The following is a 14825-nucleotide window of genomic DNA, read 5'->3' as shown; positions in this document are numbered from 1 at the left end:
AAGGCAAGCCGTGAAAAGTAAACAGCAGCCTAAACCCCCCCCAAGACAAGTGTAATTATGGACTATGGAGCAGCCCAGGGGTGAGAGAGTTAATTATGATGACTACTGTTGTGTTGACATGCTGTCTTTAGGACAAGGCTGGACACCGGCGGGGGACGAGGGAGGCAGGCTGAAATGTGCTCGAAGATGGATTGATGGCTGCCAGTTGGCTTTTGTGCAAAGGGAACAGGAGGATACAGAGAAGGAGATAGGGGCACATTCAGCTGATGCTTAGTAATGCTTTTTCATTGCAGTGCACTCCTCTCTGTCTATCTTTTTGCTTACTGGGGATGTATGAGAGAGATGAGTCTGGGAGGGAGAGGATGGCTGGCAGAATCTGGGAGGGAGAGGCTGGCTGGCTGGCAGAATAGGGTGTGTTGAAGCTGTTGGACCGGTGGGACTACAAACCTTCAGCCAGGGTGTGTGAAAGAGGCGTGTGTCACTGCTGTGTGTTTTGTGTGTCGCCTGTCCATTGAGCCTGGGCCCAAGTGTACCTATATGTCACAGCACAGTGTTGATCTTAAGATTTAGAAAACATAAGCTACGCTACACCAATAAGGCCCAAAGAGAATGGCCGTTGGACGATATTCCTGTTTTTAGGAACTTTCACAAGATACTAGAGCCTAGTACCTGACTGAGCACAGCAACCCTAGGGCGAGAGTGATGGCATCCAAACTTTTTTTCTTTCCTGAACAAAATCCCTTTGTCTATTGCAGTGCCATGGTGCAAACGGATGATTTCTCCTTCTATCTCCTCTTGCTCTCCCTTTCTGGATAGAGAGTTTAGTGTGTGTAGTAGTTTGTTTGACCTGACAGGTAGAATTTGCCTTGGGGCAGAGGGAGGAAGAAAGAGGAGGTAAAGAAAGGAGGATGTCTCTTTAGCAGTAATTTGAGGAGAGTATCTCAGAGCAAGCTCGTCGTTGATGAGCGGTGGGGAGGGGAGAGAGGGGGCAGGAGAGGAGAAAGGAGAGAGAGAAATGACCCTGTCACTGCTCCTCACTCATCACTGACTGTCTGTCAATCATCCCTCAGTCTGCCGGGCTAGATGCCTCTGGACACAACTCACCTGGCTTCTTAATCCTTTGCTCTCTCTCTCCCTCAATTTATCCCCCTTTTCATCATTCCCACCATCTCTTCCCTTTCTTTTCATTTAACCCCTCCACCCTACTTTTTGTATCTCTGTCTCAGTCCCTCAATCTCTCTGTTACCCCTTGTCTTTGCCCCACTGACTTAACCTTACCCCCTTTCTACCCCTGTCTATATGTCTGTCAGTCCTCTTTCATTCTATGCTTTCCCTGCAGAGAGCCATGATGTGATTTCCTATCCCAATGGAGCATCACACAGCCTCAGGTGAAACAGGAGAGAACCAGAAACTCTAGCAGTAAGGAGGAGGGAGAGCAGAGTGGAGGAGCACTGCTTTAGCTCAATCACTTCCTCACTCCTTTCACTGCACTCCACTCCATACCTCTACTCCTCTACTCCACTCCATACCTCTACTCCACTCCAGCAGTCCAGCACGCACACAATCACAGTAGCTGATAACACACACACTGAGTGGCCAGGCAAACACATGACCAAAACCTAAGTCAATAAAACCCTGTGATTTTGAAGAAACAAACCCAAGGCGTTGGTTTTTCTCTCCATACTCTGAAGTCATCACAGTCCTCTTACCCACCACAGCCCAACTAGATGCATTGATAGTGTGGAACCACACAGATAAGAGACTAAAGCCAGGCCCAAGGGCACCTTGAGACTAGGGAGTGGCTGGCCTGGCGCTGGGACAGTGGAGCTGGGAAGGGGTGAAGTGTGGCTGGCACAGAGGGCTAGGAAAGGGGTCTGCCGGCGGGGGTGTTGGTGAATGTTAGGGGGGGGTATGACTGGGGCTGTGTGTATGGTCTATGGGAGGGGTCAGGACGGGTGGAGACGAGACCATTCATCATTGCCAACTCTTGTCAACATGGCCCGCTAGCCATGAGGGACTGTCCCTTTTAAGGCTTCCTGCCACCCCCCCACATGTCCACCCACACTCCTCACACACCCACTCTCACCCTCAAAGGGAGGAAGCCTTACAGATTAGTGGGGACTATAACAACCAGATTCTAAACCTACAAGACACTGCAGTGACATGTGGGACTCTGTGACAGAGAGCTGTGGTGATAATGACAATAATGAAGTGGTGGAGCCAGTCTGAAACCAGGACAGCTAAGCTAGGCTAACCCTGTGAAGTTTAAGATGAGAGCCTACAAGTGGTTGTATGACCTCAATGAAATATGTAGGCCTCCTAGACTTTAATAACTATATGACACCACACAACAGAGGAAAGCTGATGGAGCATACAGACTCAAAACGGATTCCTCCTTCTGTCTGTCAGATCTTGATTTTTTTGGAGTGTGCTTTTAAATACAGTTTGCTATTTTACCACACAGCCCAACGTTGGACTCCACCCTCCAACAGTCTCTTTTTCTCTCCTCTCTCCCGCCTTTTATTCCCTCTCTTCAGTCTCCCCACAATCCACCCTTTTTCTCTCGCTATTAATTACTTGCGATTCGCACCCCTCCCCCTTTCCCCCCATCACTCGTGTTGTTTTTGCAGCCTTTCTTTCTTCTCTTTATGAAAAGAGGTTAAAGCTGAAGCTGAACGAGACAGAGTGTTTGCTTCCAAAAATACCACTCTAACATGTCCTCTGAGTAAAGAGCATAGAAGGGAATGAGCAAAAAGGAATGGGAGAGTTTTATTGTAAAGAAGCCAAGAAAGAAAAGCAATACTTTTTCCATTATGCCCATGTAGTGTCCTATAGCCTAGATCAGGTGCGTCAAACATACCAAGGGGGTCATTCTGGACCGGGCCCGCAGGTGGTTTGAGTAAAAAAAATAACAAATACATCTTTATTTTTTAAATATATATATTTGTTTTTTTTGGGGAGGGGGGGCTCAATATACTTTCAAATGACTAAACCCAAATCAAAACTGTGTAGAAATTATAATGGACCTACATTCATACAGTTTCTTGCTAATAATCACCTAAATGAAAGCTAGATAGTCGGGAAGCATAAAAAAATCCCAAAACGATCGATAGAGGATTATTTTTGGGCAATTTTTACGGCGAGGAAATATATCTAATTTTCAGTGCGGACCTCCGGACCTCGTTGAATACCGAATGTGGCCCCCAGGGCAAAATTAGTTTGACACCCCTGGCCTAGATCTTCTAAAAAGAGGCACACATCTCCCAATATTTTCAACCTACACCATCATTTGGGGTTTTGAATTGTTACTTTCTACTGTAGAATAATACTACATACTTGCACCAGAGTCCACCTACGCTCCAGTCCAACCAGCCAAAGCGAATGAGGCGAGTGTGAAATGTGAAAAGGAACCCTCTGTTTGTGCAGCCCGGTCAGTGTGTGACGGCCAGAAAGGAGAGGAGGAGAGCATGACAGAGTTATTAGGCATCAGTGAGCGGGTGGGGGGTAAATTAGAGAGTTGGAGAGGCGAAATCCTCCCCTCAGCCCTCACCCACGCCCCAGTGGACAGGACCGGGAGAGGTCAGCCATCGGAGAGCCAGAGGTAGAGGGAGAGGGGGTGCAGGGACTGAACAGGGGGCCTCTAATGTGAACCAGCTGTAGAAACCTGACACCCCGAGAAGAGAGAGAGGAAAGCTGCAGGGAACTGCACTGAGAGAAAGAGAGGGAAACAGGGAGGGAAAGAAAAAGCCCACATGGAGGATAACAAAGAATCCTATAGATGAGTTTGGCTGCAGAACCTCTGGGTTATTCCTGAAAGTAGAGCTGACTACAGTCTAACTGTGTGGTGAGGAGCAGTCTGGACTGTATTTGACTGTAGGGCTTTGTGCATGATTTATCCAAATTCTTTTTTTGTTCAAGATCTTTTAATTAGTTCAACATTTCAGTGAACAAACTCCACAGGCCGTCATGGTTTGTTGTATTATAGACACTGAGTATACCAAACATTAGGAACACCTTCCTAATATTGAGTAGCACCCCGTTTTGCCCTCAGAACAGCCTCAATTCGTCGGGGCATGGACTCTACAAGGTGTCGAAAGCGTTCCACAGGGATGCTGGCCCATGTTGACTCTAATGCTTCTTGATACACACGGGAAACGGTTGAGCGTGGAAAAACCCAGAAGCGTTGCAGTTCTTGACACACTCAAACCGGTGCGCCTGGCACCTACTACCATACCTTGTTCAAAGGCACTTACATATTTTGTCTTGCCCATTCACCCTCTGAATTGCACACATACACAATCCATGTCTCTGTTGTCTTCAGGCTTAAAATTCCTTCTTCAACCTGTTTCCTCCCATTCATCTACACTGATTGAAGTAGATTTAACAGGTGACATCAATAAGGGATCATGGCTTTCACCTGGATTCACCTGGTCAGTCTGTCATGGAAAGAGCAGGTGTTCCTAATGTTTTGTACACTCAGTGTAAGTAATTTTAGGTCCTCTCCTGTTTTCACCTAGACACTCCCATAATAATAATGTGTGTCATGCACAGCCTTGTTATTCTGTTGCAGGGGGTAGGTACTGATTCGGTTAAGGGCAATATTATACTGAACAAAAATATAAACGCAACATGCAACAATTTCAAAGATTTTAGGGAGTTACATTTCATCTAAGGAAATCAGTAAATTGAAATAAAATCTGGTGTGACCACCATTTTCCTCATGCAGCGCGACACATCTCCTTCGCATAGAGTTGATCAGGCTGTTGATTGCGGACTGTCAAATGTTGTCCCACTCCTCTTCAATGACTGTGAGAAGTTGCTGGATATTGGTGGGAACTGGAACACGCTGTCGTACACGTTGATCCAGAGCAACCCAAACATGCTCAATTCGGGACGTGTCTGGTATGCTGGCCATGGAAGAACTGATATGTCTGGTGTCTGGTATGCTGGCCATGATCTGTGTACAGATCCTTACGACATGGGGCCGTGCATTATCATGCTGATACACGAGGTGATGGTAGCGAATGAATGGCATGACAATGGGCCTCAGGATCTCGTCACGGTATCTCTGTGCATTCAAATTGCCATCGATAAAATGCAATTGTGTTTGTTGTCCATAGCTTAGGCCTGCCCATACCATAACCCCACCGCCACCATGGGGCACTCTGTTCACAATGTTGACATCAGCAAACCGCTCGCCCACACAACGCCATACACGTGGTCTGCGGTTGTGAGGCCGGTTGGACACCAAATTCTCTAAAACGATGTTGGATGCGGCTTATGGTAGAGAAATGAACATTCAATTCTCTGACAACATCTCTGGTGGACATTCCTGCAGTCAGCATTCCAATTGCATACTCCCTCAAAACTTGAGACATACAGTGGGGGAAAAAAGTATTTAGTCAGTCACCAATTGTGCAAGTTCTCCCACTTAAAAAGATGAGAGAGGCCTGTAATTTTCATCATAGGTACACGTCAACTATGACAGACAAAATGAGAATTTTTTTTCCAGAAAATCACATTGTAGGATTTTTTATGAATTTATTTGCAAAATATGGTGGAAAATAAGTATTTGGTCAATAACAAAAGTTTCTCAATACTTTGTTATACACCCTTTGTTGGCAATGACACAGGTCAAACGTTTTCTGTAAGTCTTCACAAGGTTTTCACACACTGTTGCTGGTATTTTGGCCCATTCCTCCATGCAGATCTCCTCTAGAGCAGTGATGTTTTGGGGCTGTCGCTGGGCAACACGGACTTTCAACTCCCTCCAAAGATTTTCTATGGGGTTGAGATCTGGAGACTGGCTAGGCCACTCCAGGACCTTGAAATGCTTCTTACGAAGCCACTCCTTCGTTGCCCGGGCGGTGTGTTTGGGATCATTGTCATGCTGAAAGACCCAGCCACATTTCATCTTCAATGCCCTTGCTGATGGAAGGAGGTTTTCACTCAAAATCTCACGATACATGGCCCCATTCATTCTTTCCTTAACATGGATCAGTCGTCCTGGTCCCTTTGCAGAAAAACAGCCCCAAAGCATGATGTTTCCACCCCCATGCTTCACAGTAGGTATGGTGTTCTTTGGATGCAACTCAGCATTCTTTGTCCTCCAAACACAACGAGTTGAGTTTTTACCAAAAAAGTTCTATTTTGGTTTCATCTGACCATATGACATTCTCCCAATCCTCTTCTGGATCATCCAAATGCACTCTAGCAAACTTCAGACGGGCCTGGACATGTACTGGCTTAAGCAGGGGGACACGTCTGGCACTGCAGGATTTGAGTCCCTGGCGGCGTAGTGTGTTACTGATGGTAGGCTTTGTTACTTTGGTCCCAGCTCTCTGCAGGTCATTCACTAGGTCCCCCCCGTGTGGTTCTGGGATTTTTGCTCACCGTTCTTGTGATCATTTTGACCCCACGGGGTGAGATCTTGCGTGGAGCCCCAGATCGAGGGAGATTATCAGTGGTCTTGTATGTCTTCCATTTCCTAATAATTGCTCCCACAGTTGATTTATTCAAACCAAGCTGCTTACCTATTGCAGATTCAGTCTTCCCAGCCTGGTGCAGGTCTACAATTTTGTTTCTGGTGTCCTTTGACAGCTCTTTGGTCTTGGCCATAGTGGAGTTTGGAGTGTGACTGTTTGAGGTTGTGGACAGGTGTCTTTTATACTGATAACAAGTTCAAACAGGTGCCATTAATACAGGTAACGAGTGGAGGACAGAGGAGCCTCTTAAAGAAGAAGTTACAGGTCTGTGAGAGCCAGAAATCTTGCTTGTTTGTAGGTGACCAAATACTTATTTTCCACCATCATTTGCAAATAAATTCATTAAAAATCCTACAATGTGATTTTCTGGATTTTTTTCTTCTCAATTTGTCTGTCATAGTTGACGTGTACCTATGATAAAAATTACAGGCCTCTCTCATCTTTTTAAGTGGGAGAACTTGCACAATTGGTGGCTGACTAAATACTTTTTTTCCCCACTGTATGTGGCATTGTGTTGTGTGACACAACTGCACATTTTAGAGTGGCCTTTTATTGTCCCCAGCACAAGGTGCACCTGTGTAATGATCAGGCTGTTTAATCAGCTTCTTGATATGTCACACCTGTCAGGTGGATGGATTATCTTGGCGAAGGAGAAATGCTCATTAACAGGGATGTAAACAAATTTGTACACAGAATTTGAGAGAAATAAGCTTTTTGTGTGTATGGAACATTTCTGGGATCTGCTCATGAAACATGGGACCAACACTTTATATGTTGCGTTTATATTTTTGTTCAGTGTATATTGAATAGAGCACAAAAAACTGAAGGACAGCTATGTATCGCTGACGCCGTGACATTTTATTTTGTTAACACCGGTTTGATAAACCCAATTAAATTCAATCAAAGTTTGGACACACGTACTCATTCCAGGTTTATTTTTTATTTTTTTTGGACTATTTTCTACATTGTAGAATAATAGTGAAGGTATCAAAACTATGAAATAACACACATGGAATCATGTAGTACAGGTGTGCCTTCTTAAAAGTTAATTTGTGGAATTTATTTCCTTCTTAATGCGTTTGAACCAATCAGTTGTGTTGTGACATGGTAGGGGTGGTATACAGAAGATAGCCCATATTATGGCAAGAACAGCTCAAAGCAAAGAGAAATGACAGTCCATCATCACTTTAAGACATGAAGGTCAGTCAATGCGGAATATTTCAAGAACTTTGAAAGTTTCTTCAAGTGCAGTCGCAAAAACCATCAAGCGCTATGATGAAACTGGCTCTCATGAGGACCGCCACAGGAAAGGAAGACCCAGAGTTACCTCCGCTGCAGAGGATAAGTTCATTAGAGTAACCAGCCTCAGAAATTGCAGCCCAAATAAATGCTTCAGAGTTCAAGTAACAAACACATCTCAACATCAACTGTTCAGAGGAGACTGCGTGAAGTGGGACTATCATTTGTTTTTCAACAGGACAATGACCCAAAACACACCTCCAGGCTGTGTAAGGGCTATTTGACCAAGAAGGAGAGTGATGGAGTGCTGCATCAGATGACCTGGCCTCCACAATCACCCGACCTCAACCCAATTGAGATGGTTTGGGATGAGTTGGACCACAGAGTGAAGGAAAAGCAGCCAACAAGTGCTCAGAATATGTGGGAACTCCTTCAAGACTGTTGGAAAAGCATTCCAGGTGAAGCTGTTTGAGAGAATGCCAAGAGTGTGCAAAGCTGTCATCAAGGCAAAGTGTGGCTACTTTGAAGAATCTAAAATCTATATACAGTGAGGGAAAAACGTATTTGATCCCCTGCTGATTTTGTACGTTTGCCCACTGACAAGGTCCCCCTGCTCAACAAAGCACATATACAGGCCCGTCTGAAGTATGCCAATGAACATCTGAATGATTCAGAGGAGAACTGGGTGAAAGTGTTGTGGTCAGATGAGACCAAAATCGAGCTCTTTGGCATCAACTCAACTCGCCGTGTTTGGAGGAGGAGGAATGCTGCCTATGACCTCAAGAACACCATCCCCACCGTCAAACATGGAGGTGGAAACATTATGCTTTGGGGGTGTTTTTCTGGTAAGGGGACATGACAACTTCACCGCATTAAAGGGAAGATGGACGGGGCCATGTACCGTCAAATCTTGGGTGAGAACCTCCTTCCCTCAGCCAGGGCATTGAAAATGGGTTGTGAATGGGTATTCCAGCATGACAATGACCCAAAACACACGGCCAAGGCAACAAAGGAGTGGCTCAAGAAGAAGCACATTAAGGTACTGGAGTGGCCTAGCCAGTCTCCATACCTTAATCCCATAGAAAATCTGTGGAGGGAGCTGAAGATTCGAGTTGCCAAACCTCAGCCTCGAAACCTTAATGACTTGGAGAAGATCTGCAAAGAGGAGTGGGACAAAATCCCTCCTGAGATGTGTGCAAACCTGGTGGCCAACTACAAGAAACGTCTGACCTCTGTGATTGCCAACAAGGGTTTTGCCACCAAGTACTAAGTCATGTTTTGCAGAGGGGTCAAATACTTATTTCCCTCATTAAAATGCAAATAAATTTAGAAATTTTTTGACCTGCGTTTTTCTGGATTTTTGTTTTGTTATTCTGTCTCTCACTGTTCTAATAACCCTACCATTAAAATGATAGACTGATCATGTCTTTGTCAGTGGGCAAACGTACAAAATCAGCAGGGGATCAAATACTTTTTTCCCTCACTGTATTTAGATTTGTTTTAACACTTTTTTGGTTACTTCCATATGTGTTATTTCATAGTTTTGATGTCTTCACTATTGTTCTACAATGTAGAAAATAGTAAAAATAAAGATAAACCGTTGAATGAGTAGGTGTGTCCAAACTTGTGACTGGTACTGTATGTCCTCTTTTCTTTCAACACTGTTGAATTTCAGAGAGATTTTTTGTTTATAGGCATCTCCACAGTAACATATAGTGTTCCCTTGTCTTTAATCATACATTATAGGTCTTACTGCTGAAATATAAAACTAATACTAACGTGGACATGGTCGGCTTTGTTTGACAGGCTGCTAATGTGATTTATGTCAGGGGCACAGGGGCCGTGTCATCATTCTTTCAGAGGGTTGAGAGGTTGTCATGGAGTAGAGGGGCATTAGTATTGTTGTGTTACCTCTAAGCACAGCCCGTGTGTGTGTGTGTGTGTGTGTGTGTGTGTGTGTGTGTGTGTAACTGGAGAGGAGTACTGAGACAGGGAGGAGACAGGATGGAGGGATGAGGGGGAGTTCTGGGGAAGTAACTATGCCTGTGGAGCATGTCCAATCGGAGAGAGGTGAGGAGGTCTGTGTCACAGCTCTTTGAAGATTTGTTGTCCTCGTCTTTTTAGAGGTTGTGTGTGTGAAACAACAAGTGTGTTAAAACAGGTGTGTGAACCCTCGGACTGTGTGATGAATACTTGGGTGAAGACGACACTTACACACTTCCTATTGATCTTCTCTGGGCTTCTCTCTGTCATGAATCATGACAGCCGGAGTTTCCCATGCTCTCTCAACCTAATATTTTCAAGCTGCGTTTAGTGCAGAATAAATATAGTACGTGTGAGACTCCATTTCAAAAGATAAAAATTATTCTAATTTGCTGTGCTCCTACATGTTTGTCCGTCAATTATCAATTATTAAAAAATATATTACCGGTTTGAAAAAAAGTAACTGTGTGTGTGTGTGGGGTGACATGTGAGAAGGCTGTGTTTGTGTTCCTGTCGTCTGTTACCTGAGCCTCCCCAGGGAGGTAGGTATGGCGGCCTGTATCTGTGAGGCAGCAGTTCACTCTATGGCTGAGATTCCCTTGACAGTGTGTCGGCAGTGTGCCAGACACACACTCAGCAGCACTGAGGAGCAAAAGGCCCTTGAGACAGTGTCTGCCTAGAGCAGGGTGACTGACCACTGATGATGCTTCAACCTCGGTTTCTGACCAAAACCAGCAGATAGGACTATCAAAAATACAGACACAACCAAGACAAACGACACAACAATGGGTGGAGTGCAGGTTTTCATTTGTCCTCTTGTGCAAGATTGTAATTCCCTCTGTGCTGTTCGTCATGTGGTTAAATCACTTTACAGAGAGCAGAAAAGAGAAATAGATTCCCTATGTCTTGTGATCTAGCAAACACACACATACGCACTGGTTCCAAGTGTTTGTCCCACTCCACATATGATTGTTCTTGTTTTTAGTTTTTGCCACTTGGTCAACTTCCATCTAAAACCACCTCGTCACGTCCTTCTGCTTTTTCATTTTTGAAAAAACTTGACCTTGCTGTCACCCTTTCCTCTGCTCAGCTCTTTGCACATGACCAGTGAAATTGACATGACTAGTCCAAATAGTATTTTCACTGTATTAATCACTGTATCTTACACTATGACTGATATTTACTGTCCACTATTGCTGCTCCTCTTCCTCTTTGATGTATAGTGTTTGTTGTGTAGGTTTCTATAGCTGAAAATGTGCTGTCTTTAATGTGGTAGCTAGCTGAAAAAACTCCTATTGTCCTCTTTCTACAGGTGTGCCGCAGGCTTCCTGGGTGAGTACTGCCATCACAAAGACCCGTGTCACCCTGGTTACTGTCTGAATGGAGGGAACTGCTCAGTGGCTATGTCGGGCATCCCGGGCAGCCCCACCTGCTCCTGTCCCCTGGGCTACACCGGGCAGCACTGTCAGAGCCCCCAGAACTCCACCTGCTACCCCAACAACCCCTGTGCCAACAGAGGAGTATGCACCCTGCTTTCCCTCGACAAGTACAAGTGCCAGTGTGCCCACGGATGGACAGGTCAGCTCCTCTCTGACTCAAACTGTTGCGTAATACTGTACAGTCCACTCCTGATAAGTGCTGTGCAGTTCACTAGTCTAAATCCCAATACATTATTTCCACTATTCGTCATATGTTTGGTGCACGTATTCAGGACAGTCCTTAGCCCTTGCATTGATTAGAACGCTGTACTGTATGTTGTGGTCATGATAAGTAACCACTGTTATATAACCTAACCTCAGCCCTCATCTCTCTCGCCCTGTGTGTCCAGGCATACGATGTGAGCGTGTGGATAGCTGTCTGTCAGGACCTTGTGCTAACGGAGGCACCTGCAGATCCCTGTCCGGGGCCAAGTTCAGCTGTACCTGTCCTCCAGGCTACTGGGGTCCACGCTGCCTCAACGACACTGACGAGTGTGCTGCCTCCACCCCGGTGTGTCAGAACGAAGGGGTGTGTGTCAACACCCCCGGCTCCTACAGGTGTAACTGTGCCCCCGGGTTCACCGGCCGCCACTGTGAGACCCCCTACATCCCCTGCTCCCCCTCGCCCTGCCTCAATGGGGGCACGTGTCGCCCAACCTCTGAGACCAGCTACTGGTGCCACTGCCTGCCAGGTGAGAGAGAGCGAGGGAAAGAAAGAAAGAAAAAAAGAGAGAAAGGCAATTGTTGCAATTAATGTTTGAGGTGCAAACACTAGAATCCTGCTGGCGCTCTAACACTATACACCATTATTAAAACCCTACTGTACCCAATGGAGCTTTGTGGGCACAACAATCAAGCACTGTGTTATCTGTTTACAATATAACTTGTCATCACTATGATAACTGATACATTATATGACAGAAGTTGCTAGCCAGATTGGTAGTAGTGAAGTAATACGTATAATTTCTATCTTTGTCACTCTCATGGCAGGCTTCAATGGGACTAACTGTGACAACAACATTGACGACTGCCCCGACCATCACTGCCAAAATGGAGGGACCTGCATGGATGGTGTCAATACCTACAATTGCAAATGCCCCCCGGAATGGACTGGTAAGGATAAAGAATAGTGTCTGTTTGTCTTTTTTCTTTGTTTCAGTTTCTGTCTTTTGTTCAGTGTCTGTGTTTCTGTCTGTGGTTTCTCTGTGTTTCTGTCTGTGGTTTCTCTGTGTTTCTGTCTGTGGTTTCTCTCTGTGTCTTAATGGGGGACTTTTTTCTTCACTTTAGTCTCACATGTCCAACTCTCTCCCCCAACCCCCTGCAGGTCAGTCCTGTACAGAGGATGTGGATGAGTGTCGCCTGCAGCCCAACACGTGTCAGAACGGGGGTACCTGCAGCAATATCCAGGGCAGCTACACCTGTGTGTGTGTCAATGGCTGGAGTGGCCTGGACTGCTCTGAGAACATAGATGACTGTGCTACGGCTGCCTGCACCAAGGGCTCCACCTGTATTGACCGTGTTGCATCCTTCCTCTGTGTCTGCCCCTATGGAAAGACAGGTGGGGGACAAACAGCCTGTCTACAGTGTAGATATATACAGATGTCTCTTATAGACAGATCGATGGATAAGTAGAAAGATAATGTATTAATCCACAAGGGGAATCTATAAGCACAGAAAACACACAGGCTGAGTAACTGTTGAATATTCCCTGCCAGGTTTGCTGTGCCACGTGAATGATGCCTGCATCAGTAGCCCGTGCCGGGATGGGGCGCAGTGCGACACCAACCCTATCAATGGCATGTTCAACTGCAACTGTGCCCCAGGCTACAAGGGGAGCACCTGCAATGACGACATCAACGAGTGCATCATTGGTGAGTGACAGATCAAAACACATGATTTAGATTATACAGACTATTCTGTAAGAAATATCCTTCCTCTCCCTTTGGTACTTTCTGTACTCCTTTATAGTTCTGTCTAACTAACCTCTCAGGTTTCCCCTCAGGTCCAAACCCCTGTGAGCACGGAGGATTGTGTGTGAACACGGATGGCTCGTTCACATGTAACTGTGCAAGAGGTTATGGTGGGCCGCGCTGTGAGACGGACATCAATGAGTGTGTCTCCAGCCCCTGCCAGAACGACGGCACCTGTCTGGACCGCATAGGAGACTACAGCTGCATCTGTATGGAAGGTGTGTGTGATCAGTGATTCCCTATCTCTCTTTCTCACACACACACACACACAATACTGTTGTGTAATATTCTCTCTCTGTTTCCAGGATTTGAGGGAACACACTGTGAGATTGACATCAATGAGTGTGCCAGCTCTCCATGTCTGAACCAAGGGATCTGTCTGGATCAAGTCAAACGTTACGTCTGCCAGTGCCCTCTAGGTTCGTCTGCCTTTTTGTAATCAAATTCATTTCTCATAGTGTTTCAGAAGGTGTTGAGCTACAGTATTTGACGCTGAGTTCCGTCCCTGGCCTTTAGGATTCAGTGGGGAGATGTGTCAGATCGACATTGACGAGTGTTCCAGCACACCCTGCCTCAACGGGGCCAAGTGTATCGACCGACCCAACGGTTACGAGTGTGAATGTGCTGAAGGTACTAGCCAACCTTACCCATTGCAAATGTATATACCTTTGCATGTTAAAACCATGATGTTTAAACTAAAGCATTAACACAGGGAATATTTAACAGTTACTCAATGTGTGGTTTCTCTCCCCAGGCTTCTATGGGCCACTGTGTAAAGAGAACATAGATGACTGTGACCCAGAGCCCTGCCACCATGGTGTGTGTCATGATGGCATCGCCACCTTCTCCTGTGACTGCGACCCAGGCTACACCGGCTCCATTTGCAACATCCAGGTTATGGAGTGCCACAGCAACCCCTGCCAGAACCGCGGACGGTGCATCGACCTGGTCAACAAGTACCAGTGCAACTGTCTGCCTGGCACCTCAGGTGAGCAGAGATAAAGAATGGGTGGAATATTTTTGGGTTATAAAAACTTTAGTAATAAGGGGAAACCAGTGCAATAACAGAATGTTTGGATAAACAAAAACATTAACTCACATACACTGTGCACGGTGCATCTCTGTCTACATACTATTTGTGAAACTTAGGTCTAGACCATGACTGATTTCTAGTTTGTGAAACTGTAGTAGACCATGACTTCATTGGTGTTTGTTATGTATCCCCAACTATCCCTTTTAACTGCTGCTCACTCAGTGCTGTCAGCCCCAAAGCTCTGTGCTGTGCTTCTCTGAACTTGAAACACCAGCAGTTCCTACTCTGTTCTGTGGAGTAGAAGTGGCTTCCTGCAGGGTAGAGCAGAGCTCTCAGCTCAGTGCACTCAGACAGGAGGGGATCAGTCATAAGGGTCGGCCCAGCTCTGCTCAGCCCAGCACGCTGCCCTGGCCTAGGGGATTAGTGCAGGCTAGTGCACTGGTACTGTACACACACACACACACACACACACACACACACACACACACACACACACACACACACACAGGAGTCAGCTTAGGTCACACACATACTTTCACTCGCTCAGCTCACTCTCTTTGGAACACACCTGTTAAACACTGTCAGCTAGTCCACTGCTCCCCCTAGTGGAGGCCATTGGAACTGCAGCTACCTTTTG

The 14825-nt window shown here is 45.9% G+C and overlaps 1 protein-coding gene across 2 annotated transcripts in view; it reads left to right on the top strand.

The window, feature by feature from the left end:
* The window catches only part of LOC121533473 (neurogenic locus notch homolog protein 2), a 58078-nt gene that overhangs the window by 23186 nt on the left and 20067 nt on the right, over positions 1–14825 (top strand). The window contains exons 3-11 of one of the 2 annotated variants that reach the window (XM_045205506.1): positions 11020–11285; positions 11536–11877; positions 12176–12298; positions 12510–12743; positions 12901–13056; positions 13188–13373; positions 13461–13574; positions 13672–13785; positions 13910–14143. In XM_045205506.1, the coding sequence (XP_045061441.1) occupies positions 11020–11285; positions 11536–11877; positions 12176–12298; positions 12510–12743; positions 12901–13056; positions 13188–13373; positions 13461–13574; positions 13672–13785; positions 13910–14143 (1769 nt within the window). Of the gene's footprint in view, positions 1–11019; positions 11286–11535; positions 11878–12175; positions 12299–12509; positions 12744–12900; positions 13057–13175; positions 13374–13460; positions 13575–13671; positions 13786–13909; positions 14144–14825 lie in introns of both variants that reach the window. The other variant, XM_041839438.2, reaches the window with a different exon arrangement.

This window comes from Coregonus clupeaformis, chromosome 20 (assembly GCF_020615455.1).
Source record: "Coregonus clupeaformis isolate EN_2021a chromosome 20, ASM2061545v1, whole genome shotgun sequence".
NCBI classification, from domain to species: domain Eukaryota; kingdom Metazoa; phylum Chordata; class Actinopteri; order Salmoniformes; family Salmonidae; genus Coregonus; species Coregonus clupeaformis.
Note: the sequence above shows the minus strand (reverse complement) of the source record. Positions and strands in the feature narration are given on the sequence as shown.